Source organism: Delphinapterus leucas, chromosome 3, assembly GCF_059928025.1.
Source record: "Delphinapterus leucas isolate spDelLeu-1000000601 "Yukka" chromosome 3, BTC_Dleu_Yukka2, whole genome shotgun sequence".
Lineage (NCBI taxonomy): Eukaryota > Metazoa > Chordata > Mammalia > Artiodactyla > Monodontidae > Delphinapterus > Delphinapterus leucas.
In genome coordinates, this window is record NC_143131.1 from 99739224 (window position 1) to 99755542 (window position 16319).

The 16319-nt window shown below is 35.4% G+C and overlaps 1 protein-coding gene across 6 annotated transcripts in view; it reads left to right on the forward strand.

Annotated features, from left to right (window-relative positions):
- HSD17B4 (hydroxysteroid 17-beta dehydrogenase 4) overlaps positions 1-16319 on the forward strand; it is a 144687-nt gene that overhangs the window by 15162 nt on the left and 113206 nt on the right. For all 6 annotated transcript variants that reach the window (XR_016392751.1, XR_016392752.1, XR_016392750.1 and 3 more), the window contains exons 3-10: positions 10-117; positions 2057-2116; positions 3571-3592; positions 3698-3744; positions 5213-5297; positions 6389-6576; positions 13205-13296; positions 15910-15934. Coding sequence is in view for 3 of the 6 variants with exons in the window: in XM_089909218.1 (XP_089765344.1) it covers positions 10-117; positions 2057-2116; positions 3571-3592; positions 3698-3744; positions 5213-5297; positions 6389-6576; positions 13205-13296; positions 15910-15934 (627 nt within the window). In the remaining 3 variants the exon portion in view is untranslated. The remainder of the gene's footprint in view (positions 1-9; positions 118-2056; positions 2117-3570; positions 3593-3697; positions 3745-5212; positions 5298-6388; positions 6577-13204; positions 13297-15909; positions 15935-16319) is intronic.

Here is a 16319-nt window from a genome sequence, read left to right on the forward strand (position 1 = left end):
GCATTGCAGTGAATGATCTAGGAGGGGACTTCATGGGAGTTGGTAAAGGCTCCTTAGCTGCTGATAAGGTTGTTGAAGAAATAAGAAGGAAAGGCGGAAAAGCAGTGGCCAACTATGGTACAGTATTTGAGAGAACTATACTACTTCTTTTATATTTCCTCAACTAATGCTGTTTCTCATGTTAATAATTATTGAGCAAATATCTTGGCATTCTAGTATAATTATGAAATTAGATTTTATCTAAGTCTGCCAAAGATGTTTAGTGACGTATTTTTTAAACTTTTGATGTAGATTATTTTATGAGTCTAACTTTTATTCAGCTGTTTATTTAATATTTTTAATAATGAGCACATGATATAATCAGTACATTACTGTAGATGTGGATATGAATATGCTCTTTTCTTGAAAGACCTGTCTTAGCTAAAAGGTCTTATGTGTTTCTTCAGAGTTCTTCTTTTTAAAATTGCTTTTAAAAAAAATTTCTTAAAGTAATATAGTGTAAGAAGTGAAGTGCCCCCCTTCTGTACCCAGCCTTCATATTCCATTCTGCACAGGTAATCATTGCTGTATGTAACTTTCTTATCTTTATGAAAATGTAAGAGTCAAAGTTAGGCATTAAAAATAAAGAAAAAATAACGACAGCAAATACAACCTTTATGTTTGATGTATTGATTCTAATAGTATTTGTAAGGAATCTTCTTGAATAGATTTACTTTAAAAAGATAGTGCTTACTGAGTTTTCTGAAAATTAGATTGTTTTTATGGGCCAGGGAGAAAATTAGATTGCCAATGACTTTATTCTGAAATTTTAGAGGAAAGGAAATAGGATATGATTTGTTTTGAGAGTTCAAGGGAATAATGAGACAGACATTTTAGTATCTTATTTCCACATTGAGAGTCTAGAAAAATGTTTTCAACTTAAAAAAAATTTCTGGGGTTTTAAAACCTATTTTGTAAAGATAAAGATTTCGGATTCTCTTCCCTGCCCCTCACTTTTGATATTCAGCCTGTATCAATCAGGATTCAGTCAAGAAAACAGAAGCCCCTCTTGGTTTTCCAAGTGTGAAGGGTTTTATACAACGAATTAGAGACTTACCATTGGAAGGTCTGGGCAGGTGCATGTCAGGGAAACTGTCGATGACCGTCTCAGCCTGTGGCAGGTGGTTTTCAAGAGCTCACCTAGATATGCTGTCAGTCTCACATCTGCAGCCTGCTCACAAGATTGCCTGCATTTACAGTCTCCTCCTACTTTTCCTCCCTTTAAGCGAGTATCTCTTTTTGGCAGATCTAACTCAGGACCTTATGGGTCCCAGGGAAGGGACCTGGCTCCCCCTGTGATTGCAGAGGAAGTAGAAAGAGGCAGTGGTGATGTTGAGTTGACAGCTGACCATTTGACACACAGCTCTGGGGATATGAGCCCTTCTCCTGGGCTGATTAGCAGAAAATAACAAATCCATAATATTTCATTGAGCTTTACTTTTTGTAGTTAGTATTACAAAAACAGTAGGTTTGTTTTCCAAATGTAGTGATACAGAATTGAACATGCTTTTTCAAATTAAACGCGCTCCTCCTTCCCTCTCTCTCAAAGTCTCATTTGCATCCTTAAGGGGAAGTGCTTATGTGGCTATTTAAAATTCAATAGAAATGAAATAAAATAGAATATTCCATTTGTCATACTAGCCACATTCCAGGCCACATTTCAGTAGCCACATGTGGTTCGTGGTTACCGTATTAGTGCAGAAATAGGGCATTTCCATCTTCACAGAAAGTTCTATTGGACCGTGGTATATTGTATATTATTTGTCAAATACTTCTCATTTACCCCCTCTCTTTTTTTTTTTTTGTAGGTTAAAGGATTGTCTTAGGGACTAAATTTCTTTTGTAACATGTATCATTTATATTTTAGTTTGTTATATGCCTGCAATATGAATGTATTTTCCTTGGAAACAGGTTCTGTTGAATGAATAGTATCTGTCATGTGCTCTGAGCCACAGAATTTAGAAGTCATTTGTAAGGGATATTACTGAAGTTTTGTCCTAATTTCCCTTTCCCTCAGATTCAGTGGAAGCAGGAGAGAAGGTTGTGAAGACAGCACTGGATGCTTTTGGAAGAATAGGTAATGTTTCTTTGCATTTATGGTACTAACAGAGCAGCTTCTACCTTTCTAATGAAATATTTTTTATTTCCCTTTTGTTTATTAAAAACTCATTTTTGGTAATCAAATTTTTAGATTTGTTTTAAATTTTAATTTTTTTTTTTTTTTTTTTTTTTGCGGTACGCGGGCCTCTCACTGTTGTGGCCTCTCCCATTGTGGAGCACAGGCTCCGGACGCGCAGGCTCAGTGGCCATGGCTCATGGGCCCAGCCACTCCGCGGCATGTGGGATCCTCCCGGGACTCTCAACCACTGCGCCACCAGGGAAGCCCCTAATTTTTTTTTTTTTACATACCCTAATCTTATGCCACAGAGGGCTTGAGGTGACAGTTTTTATGCATGTATGTGTTGAGTTTGTTTTATATTTTTTTGTACTTTAAGAACCTTTAAAAAAACTTGTAAGTATTTTCTAAGTTTCCTTTTTATAATAATTTAATCATACCCCAAATATATTTAGAAAATAAAAAATAAATCAGTATTTTGGCAATAGAAGACCCAGTGGAATATTTTAGATAATTATAATGATTCAGATTAAAATGATTCAGTATCTTGCAAATTAATTAAGATGAATTATATAAAATAAAAATCTTCATTTTTAAGAAGCATTTCAAATATATTGTTTAATTTTCCTGACTTAGTCCCATACATTGTTAGTAAAAGGTTATTGAATTACTAGAGGGAAACTACTGCAGATAAACCCAACATGTTTATAATCTGAAAAATGTTAATTTTTGCAGTTTGAATGTGTTCCCCTCCCTCCCCCTTTTTTTGGTCTAGCGTATATATGTTTCTAGCTATATTTGGTTGAGCTTATGAGAGACGTGTTCACATAGTGTCTGACACAGGGATAGAGACCACAAAGTTTTGAAGTCATAAGGTGAAAATAGCCACAAGATGGTGGTTGAACCTTAAGAAACAATCCCTTTTTTTTTATAGTGAGAATGCAATTATGTATTAAGATAGGCCATCAGCTTCTAACTCTAATGGTTTCCTTTCTGGGCTTTTGACCTTTGAGTGGCAAGGAAAAATCTTTTAACTTTCCCAGTGAATTTTGAAGTTAATTGAGGGATGCCTTACGATTACCACTGAGTTCTAAGAACCTAAGAGTTGTGTGACTGCTAATTCTGTAAATAAGCTCACAGAATTTTGGCAGAAGGTAGAGGTGGAAACATTTAGGTATGTAGACTTGAGAGGAAAGCACTGATATAATGGGGTATTTATTGTGCTTTTGTGAACCAGATTTTGTTTTGCTATAGGTATAAAATTTTGTTCTGCTAGCACTTCTTACCTATTATATCTACTTTTCCATGAGCGGGGGGCAGGCAGGGAACACTTTTGAAAGAAATGTGAGTTGTAAGCAAAGGCAAATTAATATGCTTGCTTTTATATTTGTGACTTGAATATTTTTATATTGTAGATGTTGTGATCAACAATGCTGGGTGAGTATTTCTTTTTAAATTTCCAATAGAGTAATGTACATGCAAACTTTTTTTTTTTTAAGTGTTGACTTTCTCTTCTCAACATACGTAATATCAATTTTTTAGAATTTTGAGGGACCGTTCCTTTGGTAGAATAAGTGATGAAGACTGGGGTAAGTTATTTTAAATATATGTTCTCTGGAACATACTTATCCATTTAGCCTTCTAATATTTGATATATTTATACACTTAAGGAAAAACTTGCTTCTACCTATTTTTGCTTCTGCTAATATAAGTGATGAATAAGCTTTAAAACTGAAAATGAACAGTTGGCCGAAAAGGCTTTTGTGACTTTCGTCTGTTTCCCTTTTTCTCTTTGAGAGATTGTCAGCATTTTCTTGCAGTATTAGCTGTTTCTAAAGCCTTTTGCATGCTTGTCTGGCTGTATGATTCTTATTTCAAGAGCAAGAGCAGGCTATGGAAGAGAGTCTGAGGCACTAAAAATGATGGAGATCGGAGAAGTGGGTGGGAAAAACCTAGATATAATTTTGAAACTTCTAATAAGTAGGAAAAATTTCCATTAGGAATGTCATGTTGGAAAGATTGAGTTTAGATGATGAACAATCACAGTTATAAATTTTTTTTATCCTGTTTGCTCTTTTTTGCCCTTACTTTCACTGGCTATCAGAACTAAAACAAGCATTGGTGGCTGAGATGGTGGCAGGCATGGTAACTGAGATGAATTACATCATTGTTTATAGAGTGTGTTTCTGGGAAATACTGCCAGAAGTTCTTTTGGAAGAAGCAAGATATCTTTCTGACTTAGAAGTAAGCAAAGACAGGCTTTTAGTTTCCAATTCCCTTATAATAACTGAAGAAAAAGAGGAGCTGAGAAAGATAGAATTTGTTGGCAGAGGAGACTTAAGCTGGTGCTTTGCTTTGAGCTCTCATGGGTCTGGAGTGTGTCCTCTTCTGGTTTCATCAGAGTAAGATTAAATCTAGAGTTGTTTGTTTATCTGAATCATCCTCCAAGTTGTCTGTTCATTAGATTGACATTTCAGAAAGCAGGCTTCTCTGTCTCTCTTTTTCCCTCTTCCCCTCCCCCTCTTTCCTACACCTCCATGCCCCGACCCCCAGCTCTCTCAAACTCATTTGCAAATCCTGTTAAAAATAGGGATTTAGGGATATACTGAACATTTTATAAACATTTCTTCATGAAGAACTGAGTGGTTTTTGATTATGCTTTAACTAATGTTTGTGTTGAGTCCCAATTATATATGTAAAATTCTTGGTTATTTGTATTAATGAATTTTTATATAAAATAGGCAAAAATTAAAGATGGCATTGTACTTAGATGTGCATAGGCATCGTATTTAGGTGGCATTGTATTTATGATAAAGTTAGCTATATTAGATAATAATCTAATCATAAATTATAGGCAAAATGCGTATGAATTATTGATTGGTTATGTAACTGGAACTAAAGCTAAAATGATTACTCGGAGTGCAACGTGACAATAGTTGATTTTGAATGCTAGGAATAAAATGAACATCTTTGTATAAGTAAGTCATTGCTTATGTTGATTCTGAGATAGCTCTGTCTAAATTTGACAATATTCATGATAAAAATTTCTTGTTTTAGATATCATCCAGAGAGTTCATTTGCGGGGCTCATTCCTGGTGACCCGGGCAGCGTGGGATCACATGAAGAAACAGAAATTTGGAAGGTAGAGTTGTATGTGGCTGTCAAGGGGGATTGGAGATGCCGTGTGTGGGTTCTTATGTACAGAGGAAAAGAGTTGCTTTGACGTTGAAAAATACACCTTCAGATATGCACAGACTTTTTAAATGTAGTTTTGGCAGATGCCTCCCCGTTATACTGGTGTCAGTCATAGATTAACGAGCTGGACAACTTAGTATTTCTTTTTACCTCCTACTTTTCATTATTAATGATTCTCCTGCTATTCTCTGATATTTTAGCAGTACAAACATTGAGGATTCAGCAGTACTTTATTCTCTAACCAAAATATCATTTTTTGTGTCCAGTGACCAACTGGGGAGAGATGAGTGGATGTTTTCTACTAGCTGGCACTGGTCAGACATGAGTTAGTCTTTGTAAACTAGGAACGGTAAGACTCTTATAGTTGCGTCTGTGTGACTCAGACGTGGCAGACCTAGTAAGTGGCCCCATGCGCTCTAATGTAAAAGTTATTCCTGTTAACTTAGGGTTCTCACACATCTACTAGATGTAAATTGCGTGTGATAGCTGTTCTTATTGGAGAGTTCTAGTATATCCTGATACTAGCAGTTTCTGAAAGTAAATGATAGGATTTACTTGTTCTACTAAGTAGAGTAAGTGAGATTAGGTCAGGTTATGAGATGGTATTGTTTTAATATGAGGCATTTAATATTATCCAGAAAGGGAAAGGAGCAAAGTGATGAGGACTAAAGAATTAGAACTTCATGATCTAATACTTCTTACTAAAATTTTAACTTGTAAATTGGCAGTTTATTTTATGTTTATAAATACTTATTGTTTTCAGTAGATAATGAATATACATTCTTACACTTGAATTCATTTGATACTGACCAGGGATTCTTTCTAAAACAATAAAACCTTGCCGTTGAATTTTGAGAGGTTACTTTTATTATTTATATTAATTTAGATACATGAATCATGACTTTAAGAACCTAATGGCAGTATACAGAGTTGCTTTTGACAGATGTAACAGTGATGAAAAAGAAAAAAAAATGCTTAGAGTTGCAACATTATCAAAATATAGAAAAGAGGATGGTGAGAAATTGATTTTCCTTTTAGGATCATCATGACTTCATCGGCTTCAGGAATATATGGTAACTTTGGCCAGGCAAATTATTGTGCTGCAAAGCTGGGTCTTCTGGGCCTTTCAAATTGTCTTGCAGTTGAAGGCGAGAAAAGCAACATTCATTGTAACACTATCGCCCCTACTGCTGGATCACGGTTGACCCAGAACATTTTGCCTGATGGTAAGTAGTTTAGATTTTTTTAATGCTGTTCCTCACATACCTGTGTGGTGTGAGCTCTGTAAAAGTATTTAATTTTTTGAGTAGCTAAAAAAATTTCCTTACAATTTAAAAAAGCATTATGTGTAGTTTATGTTCATTATAGAAAATTTAGGACAGCACAAACAAACAAAATATGACTCATAATTCTACCACACTGAGATAAACTTTCTCTTTGTGTAGGTAGACATACATACATTTTTTCTTTACAGAATGAGGTAATAGCATTCTTACTGTTTTATAATAATAATTATTTAAAACAATTAATAGATTATGTTTTTTAGGGCAGTTTTAGGTTTATAGAAGAATTGAGCAGGTAATAAAGAGAGTGCCCGTATACTCCTCCTCCCACCCAGTTTTACATCAGTGTGCTACGTTTATTATAATTGATGAACCAGTATTGATCAATTTTTATTTATTTATTTGGCTGCATCGAGTCGTTGAAGCATGTGGGATCTTACGTTGTGGTGCGCGGGCTTTTCTCAAGTTGTGGCATGTGGATTTTCTCTCTCTAGTTGCGGCACATGGGCTCCAGGGTGCGTGGGCTCTATATTTTGTGGCACACTGTCTCTCTCGTTGAGGCATGTGAGCTCGGTAGTTGTGGCACCCGGGCTTAGTTGACCCTCAGCATGTGGGATCGTAGTTCCCTGACCAGGGATCGAACCCGCATCCCTACATTGGAAGGCGGATTCTTTACCACTGGACCACCAGAGAAGTCCCTGATTGATTATTATTAACTATAGTTAATAGTTTACTTTAGGGCTCGCTCTTTAGGTTGTATGATTATATGCGTTTTCACAAATGCATGATGTTATGTACCCATGATTATAGATCATACAGAATGGTTTCATTCTAAAAATCCCCTGTGTTCCATCTCTTCATCCTCTCCTCTTTTTCGCAAATGTCTGGGAGGATTGAAGCTCATTTCTTTTTATCACTACATAATATTACATGGTATGTAGGTGTCACAATTTTTTTTTTCATTCACCTATTGTGGAACATTTTGATTGTTTCCAGTTTTTGACAATTGTGAGTGAAGCTGCTATAAACATTCATGTGCAGGTTTTTGTGTGGACGTAAGTTTTCAACTCATTTGGGTAAATTTTAAAGAGGATAATTGCTGGATTGTATGGTAAGACTATCTTTAGCTTTGTAAAAATTTCCAAACTGTCTTCCAAAATGGCTGTATCGATTTTCATTCCCACTAGCAGTGAGTGAGAGTTCTTGTTGCTCCACATCTTTGCCAGCATTTATTATTGTTAGTCTTTTGCATTTTAGTTCTTTTAATAGGTGTATAGGGTATTTCATTGTTTTAATTTGCAGCTCCCTATTGACTTATGATGTTGTGCATTTTTTTCCTGTACTTATTTGCCATTTATTTGTCTTCCTTGATGTTTCTGTTCTTATTTTTTGCTCATTTTTAAATTGGGTTCTTTGTTTTCTTTTTTTGGGGGTGGTTCTTTGTTTTTTTGTTGTTGAGTTTTAAGAGTTCCATGAATATTTTGGAAACAAGTTCTTTATCAGATATGTGTTTTGCAAATATTTTTTCCCAGTCTTTAGCTTGTTTTTTTATTCTCTTTAGTCTCTTTCACTTTTTTTTTCGCCCCCCCCCACCCAGGTTTATTGAGATATAATTTAGTCTCTTTCACTTTTGAAGGATAATTTCACTGGGTACAGAATTCTGGGTTGGTAATTTTTTTCTTTCAGCACCTGAAATCTTTCACTCCATTCTTCTTTAGCTTACATGGTTTCTGAAGGAGAGTCTGACATAATTCTTCCCTTGTTTCTTTATGCATAAGGTATTTTTTCCCTCTGTGTTCCTCCAAGATTTTCTCCTTGTTTTTTTCTGCAGTTTGAATATAGTATGCATAACAATAGGTGTAGATTTTTGGCAATATTCTACTTGATGTCTTCTGAGCTTCCTGGATCTGTGATTAACTTTGGAAAATTCTCAGCCATCACTACTTAAAATATTTCTTCTGTTGTTTTCTTTTTTTCTTCTACTTCTGGTATTACCATTATGTGCCTGTTCTTTTTATTTTAATTAATTAATCGATTAATTTATTTGGTTGGGCCAGGTCTTAGTTGCAGCAGGTGGGCTCCTTTAGTTGCAGCTCGCGGACTCCTTAGTTGTGGCTTGCAGGCTGCTTAGTTGCAGCACGTGGACTCCTTAGTTGTGGCATGCAAACTCTTAGTTGTGGCATGCAGACTCTTAGTTGCAAGATCTAGTTCCCTGGCCAGGGATTGAACCCGGGCCCCCTGCGTTGGGAGTGTGGAGTCTTAACTGCTGTGCCACCAGGGAAGTCCCAATATATCTTTTGTAATTATACCACAGTTCTTAGATATTCTATTCCCTTTTATTTTTTTGTCCTTTTTTCTCTTTGCATTTCATTTCAGTTTGGGAAGTTTCTATTGACATATATTCAAATCAAGCTTACTGATTTTTTTCATTTCAAAATGTTTTATATATATATATATATATATATATATATATTTTTTTTTTTTTTTTTCCTGCGGTACGTGGGCCTCTCACTGTTGCGGCCTCTCCTGCTGCGGAGCACAGGCTCTGGACACGCAGGCCCAGTGGCCATGGCTCACAGGCCCAGCCACTCCACGGCACGTGGGATCTTCCCGGACCGGGGCATGAACCTGTGTCCCCTGCATCGGCAGGCGGCCTCCCCACCACTGCGCCACCAGGGAAGCCCTGTTTTTGTTTTTGAGCATTTCCTTTTGATTTTTTTAGCATTTACTTCTGTCTGCTTACAGTAGTCATCTGTTCTTGTAAGTTGTCCACTTTTCTCCATTAGCGCCCTTAGCATGTTAATCACAGTTACTTTAAATTCCTAGTTTGATAATTCCAAAATCTCTGCTATATTTCAAGCTGGTTCTGAGGCTTGCTTTGTTTCTTCAGCCTGTACTTTTCTTGCCTTTTAGCATGCCTTGAAATTTTTGTTGAAAACAGAACATGATGTATTGGGGTAGTAGAAAGTGTGGTATTCAGAGCTTTATTGTGAGGTTTCATGTTTATCTAGCTAGGAGTTAGGTTGCATTTATTGGTTGCTGTAGCTGTTGGTGTCAGAGGCTACATTTTCCTCTTTGTCATTGTTTTTGTGTCCCCTGTTGTCTTTGGGTTTCCCTAGGTACTCTGTGTTTGCAGCTCTCTCAGTTGTAATCCACTGTTGTTATACTGGAGCCCTGTTGAAGTGGCTGTAAATTATGGTGAGGGGAAGTGTTCTATAATCTTATGATTAAATCCCCATGTTTTTTAGCAGGTCAAAGTCTCTGGACTCTCACCTTCAGTAGAGTTTTTTAACCTTTTTTTTTTTTTTCTCCCCTTATTTGAGACAGGAAGGCTAGATGGGTTCCACTAGTCTAATTGCTCTTCCCTGAAGTCAGATAAGGCTCTGGTAGCTTCCCTTGAGGATAGGCCTTTGTTAAGGAGAACAGAATGCTCTGGGCATATTTCAAAATGATTTTGTTTTATTGATTTATTTTGTTACCCTCTCCCTTTTTCTCTGTAACATTTCAAAGCAAATCTTAGATGTTGCATCTCACCTAATAAATACTTGGAAATGTGTCTCTAACAGATATGGACATTGTAACCACACTGCCAATATCACACCAAATAAAATAATTCATTAACATTGTCTAATACCAAATTTATATGAAAACTTCCTCATTATCTAAAAAATATCTTTTTAGAGTTAGTTTATTCCACAGTGATCTAAACAAGGTTCACAGTCGTTTTGTTACTGTATCTCTTAAGTTTTATTTAACATATAATAGCTCATTCTCCTTTTTAAAAAAGTGCCAATTATTTGTGGAAGAAACTGCGAGTTCATTTGTCCTAAAGACTATTCCTCATTCTTGATTTGGATTGCCTTTGCACTTTTGTGGAAAATCAATTGACCATGTATGTATGTGTGGGTCTATTTCTGGATTGTCTGTTCTGTTGTATTGATCTATGGGCCTGTCCTTTTACCAATACCATGATGTTTTAATTACTATAGTTTTACAGTAAGTCTTGAAATCAGGTAATGTGAGTCTTCCAACTTCGTTCTTTGAAAACATGAAATAAGAGTTTTAAATTTAAAAATTTAAATGTATGATTGAGAGCCAATGCTTATTTATTTAGTTATATAATAAATAGAATACTTGACTGGTGGAAAACTGTGTATGGTTTTTGATACTCCTGGTTTTAACATATTTCTAAAAAGAAAATATCTATAATACTTTACAAGTAGTTTCTGTGAAACAGTACAAAACAATTGATGAGTGAAATTACTTTAGAATTAGCTACTTCATGGCATACAAATGCTTTTTCACAGTACCATTTTACTTTCCACGTTTGAGCTAACGTTCATTTTAGAACTTGGAATTTGTAATACCAAACAAGTATGTACTTGCTAGCTTTTCCTAAGAGCTGTCTGTGCCTAACCAGTTTGCTTTAGTGTAGAATAGCTATTTGTACCTGAGATCTAATTTTTTTTTCCTTTTCTTTTGTCAACAGGGCCATTTAAAAAAGTCCCTTATTTTAAAAACTCTTATACTCTCATATCTTATTGAAGGAATTCTTGTTAAAGAACTGGATTATTTAAGTATAATACTACATACATATGCACAACAGTGTAGGTTACTGGCAAGAAGTAAAGCATCAAAATGTAATGCATAGGGGCTTCCCTGGTGGCGCAGTGGTTGAGAGTCCGCCTGCCGATGCAGGAAACGCGGGTTCGTGCCCTGGTCCGGGAGGATCCCACATGTCGCGGAGCGGCTGGGCCCGTGAGCCATGGCCGCTGAGCCTGTGCGTCTGGAGCCTGTGCTCCGCAACGGGAGAGGCCACAGCAGTGAGAGGCCCGTGTACCGCAAAAAAAAAAAAAAAAAAAAAAAAAAAAAGTAATGCATAGTCATGAACTCACTGCACAACCCAAGAATTGGAACATTACTTGCATCTAACTTTATACCTTCTATTCTATTCCTCTGCTTCATGCCAAGAGACAACCACTATTTAGAATTTTATGCTTATCATTTCTGTGCTAGACTCCTACCTAAGTCACTTTTTGCCATTGGCTGTAGACTTTCTTGGGGAAGCAGCAAGTTTTCAAGAAAATATTGAAAACTTCAGCTTTTAAATTTGCTTTCCTTTGAGAATGTAGCTTCCATTAATTTTGACCTCTAGAGATGTTAAGTCACTGTTTAATGTAGTATCTTTTATGCCCACCAAACCCTAGTCTAGTGAAAGATGTTTGGAGAATAAGATGTACTTTAGACAAATAATTTAATCTTTCTGGACCTGCTTTCTCTTCTGTAAAAGAAGAGAGTTGTTACAGATCATTTTTAAAAGCCCTTCAGATTCTGAATTTCTGTTATTTTAAATTTTGGTATTTATTACTTGTTTAGAAAAAGCTGAAAATTTATTTTGCCTCAGCATTTTTCCTCTTTTCCTCTGAAATATTAACTTACAGGCTGTTAAAGGAATTATTTGTTAAAGAACCAGGTGTTAAGAGTAATGTGTGGAGACATTTGCAATTTCTTTTCCCCCTTTGAAATATATTTGAAAAATGGAAAGTCATATATGTGACTTACATGTTTCTTACATGAAATGAAACATAATCTTAGGATGAATACTCATGAACTAACTTCCCAAGCTGTATTAGTTATTTACTGCTGTGTAATAAATTACTTCAAATTTTGTGGATTAAGACACCAAGTATATATTATGTCACAGTTTTTGGGGTCAGGAATAGTGTAAAGTGAAAGGTTTTTAGAGCTGCTTTTTAATTTACAGGGACTGTAAATGTCATCTTTGTCACTTTAAAATATAAAACTATATTTTGCCCCTTCACAGTTAAAATTTACATTTATTTGATTCTTTAAAGATTATAAGATGTATTTACAAATCGTGTCTCATTTGAGCCTTGCAACAACTTAGTAGAATAGGCAGGTAATGCATTTTAATTACCATCTTACAGATACAGACACACGTCCGAGAGAGTGCTGTGCTCAATGCCCTAAATTGCCTACATGGCAGGGCCAGCAGTAAAATCTAGGTGTTCATGCTCTTTGTGTAGTACATTTCTGCTCTGTTAAGTTGCTCACAGAAAGTATGCAACAGGAAAATAGTTCTTACACTTTGTGACTCATCAGTAATGGTTGCAAGGTCCATTTTACATCATCTTACTGTCATTACAGTTGTCAAGGCTGTTTTGTACTGTTCTAGCTTCTGGGAGAGCAAAATAGTTTTGGGAATGAATGGTACCTAAGTTCATTATGCTATGTATGCCTTTGCTCACCAGTCTTTGCCAAGGCAGCTTTAACATGTCTTCTAAACTGTACGTTACCCATCTTGGAAAGGTATATCTGATGCCTTCTATGTTAGAAGCCTGAATGTCTCCATTGGGATGAAAAGATTCTTCTAAAAGCCTTGGATGTTAATACTAATTAATTATGTATATCTAATTTTTTTCTTGTTTATTTAAAAAGTCTCTGAACCTATAATTTTATAAGTGAGGAATTTTCAGAAAGTAAAATGATTGATTGAATATGTATATATTCTTGTTGATAGATTTTTTTTTTTTTTGGCTGTTTATTTCAGATCTTCTGGAAGCTCTGAAGCCAGATTATGTGGCACCCCTGGTCCTTTGGCTTTGCCATGAGAGTTGTGAGGAAAATGGTGGCTTGTTTGAGGTATTCTGCACCTTTGCACTTTCTCCCAAAGCAATATTTGTGTAATTAAATATAAAAAAAATGATTCAAAAATTAGTGTTTTCCAATTGTTCACATTTGTAAAAATCTGCATCAGTTGGTATCACTTGTATATTTTTTAATATTATGTATATGTTATAATTAAGGAACAAGTATGACTAATGTCCTTTTTTGAGAAAGTAACAGCAACTTTGTAAATTGTTCTTCCCTAGTTCTTCATTTCTGATATTCTTGTCAAATGAAAATGTGACTGACTGGTTTGATGTGTTTAGTCAGATACAGAAAGTCTCATTTGGTTAGAGATGCTGAGCAGTAAAGTGGAAGGACAGAGGTGATGGTTTAAAGTCAGCCAGGCCAGGTTTTGATTTCTTGCTCTGGTAATTGCTGGCTCGCTGGAATATTGTACAAATTAACCTCCCTGAGTTTTAGTTTTCTTGGGGTTTTGTTGTGAGAGCTGGAGATCATATTTTTAAACTCTTAGCATACAGAGCAGTCACCCCTCAATTTTAACTATTATATCAGTATAGCAGGAATTCAGTCTGGGTATGATAGATCAGTAAACACAACTTATTATTTGTATTAACTTTAAAAATAAACTTTGCTATGTTTCCCTGTTGCAAAGCTTTACATGTTTGCTATAAAAATAAAAACCACACATAATCCTACCATCCAGTGAGGTTCAGTTTTCACTCTATAATCAAAGTCCCTTTAGATCTCCTTATGCTGATTTATACATTTTTTAGTCCTCATTTGAGTTTGATCTCTTTTTTCTTTTCTAGCATGAACTGTTATATTTTAGACCACCCCCCTTTATTTGATTCTCTGTGGTAATATAATAATAAACCTGTTGCATGTGGAATACATGACATCCAAAGATATTTCTTGGTAGCAAAATTACCTGGCTCAGTTTGAAGTGAATGATATATATTAGCCTGATTTATTTGAATAAAAAGCTGTTTAGTAAATGAAAAACAGTCTACATATGTCTATGCAGAGATAGGTGCCTCTGCTTTCTTAATCACAGTCGTTGATTGTGAATTGTGGAAAATTAGAGGTGGAAAGAACTTTACAACTCTAGATTTACAGAAGAGAAATTTAATAATATCAAGCCATGTGGAGCTCAAAATTTGGTCTGCCTGTCTTTTTATCTCATTAAGGAATTTTTAAAAAATTCTTTGTCTTTTACATTTATGTTTGTTATTAATTCTGTGAACAAAAATAATATATGCTTTTGTAGAAAACTTCAAATATATAGGGGAGTATATAGAGGAAAATAAAAATCACCCACATTACCACTATAGAGAGATAACTCCTATTAATATTTTTGTGGATATTCTTTTCCAGTCTTTTATTAGATGTGCATTTTACACGAATAGGCTTTTTTTTTTAGGTATACAGTTTACACACACACCCAAACATACACAGATAACTAGGATAATGCTGTAGATGAAGTTTTGTGTGTTGTTCTTTTATTTTACTATATTGTGAACATTTTTAGTAAGGGACATTTGCTGTGTGAGATTGAGTACAAAATACAGTAAGAGAGGTGTGTAATATCCTGACTTAAACCCTGAATGTAAATTAACACTTTGTTTGCCAAGTTTTGATAGATATCTAGAGTGGCAGATAGAGATTTTTTGGATCGACTGGAGCTGTTGTTTCTAGCACCTGTGAGGAGTTTGCAGCTTGTTGCTTCACTCCCCAAGTATAGTAAAAGATGATATTTTTCTTGCCTGTTATCAGTACCACTGCCACTTTAACTACTCTGACAGCATCAAGGCCGATTGTCCTGTTAATATACGTAAAAGAATGAGTGATTAAAAAGCCATACCCTTGAGCGTAGAGCCACTGAGAAGTGTGCTGTCTGCTGGTACAGTTTCTTCCGTTATATGCATGTGGAACACTGTAGTTGTGGTGTTTGAAGATATGACAAACAGATTTTCTTACATCAGACATTTTCTTCTGAGGATTTCCTTGAATGGCTTCTAGAAAAAATGTCATCTTTCTGTACGGTGATTAATGTATTTGGTCATTTTCCTTATTTCTATATAAAGGTGTTTCATTAAAATTAGTATATGTAGTTAATTAAGTCAAACCCTGGCTTTATTTTTCTTTGCTTTTTATTTATTTTTATTCATTAAGTCTTTCTAGAAGGCCATGTATTTCAAGTGATGTGCTGGGCAAATTTGATATTTATATTGTTTAACCTTCATGGTTACTTCATGAAGAGTGTATTATTATCCTGATTTTACATAAGGGGAATCTTGAGTTTAGGGAAGTCAAATTATTTAACCAGGATCAGACAGCTAGTCTGTAGAAGAACTGGTATCACACCTTGGTTTCTGTGCAAAGTCATGCTTTTCTACTACATGCATTTCTGCTATATTGTGTTGCTTTATTTTTCTACTCTGATAACATGAATAGTGCAAAGGCATGCGGGCCAACGGACTTTTGTAGAGCTGCATTATTTTCATCCATTGTTATCTAGCATTCTGATACTCGTAAAAAGATAGCTGCCTGTTTTGTTAATTTCATAAAAATTTTATTAGTAATTTCACATTAGATGGTATAACTTCTTCCTCCTCTTTTTGGTAGGTTGGAGCAGGATGGATTGGAAAATGTAAGTCTCTTTTGGTTTTTGGTTTGCCATACATTATTTCCATATCTTTAAAACTGCATATCCAAGTAGAGCTGGATAAAGACCTTGTCAAATGCTGAACCATTGGATTTAGTGCACGCATAATCAAACTCAAACATTGTTATAGCAACAGGTCTTCTAAAACATGGAAGTTGCCCTGCAGGCCTGTGGTATTTTCAAGGATCTTTTCAATTTTTTTCCTATTAGCAGTGCTTATTCAATATTTGTTGTGTCCTATTCAGAACTGGCTGTTTCTTCAGACAGCACAGTCTCTCTTTATATTGATGTTTGTCTTCCCATGTCTCCGACACCCCACATGCCTGTTCAGCAGAGTAGTGAGTGGGAGGGAGGGCATTTTTTGAAGATG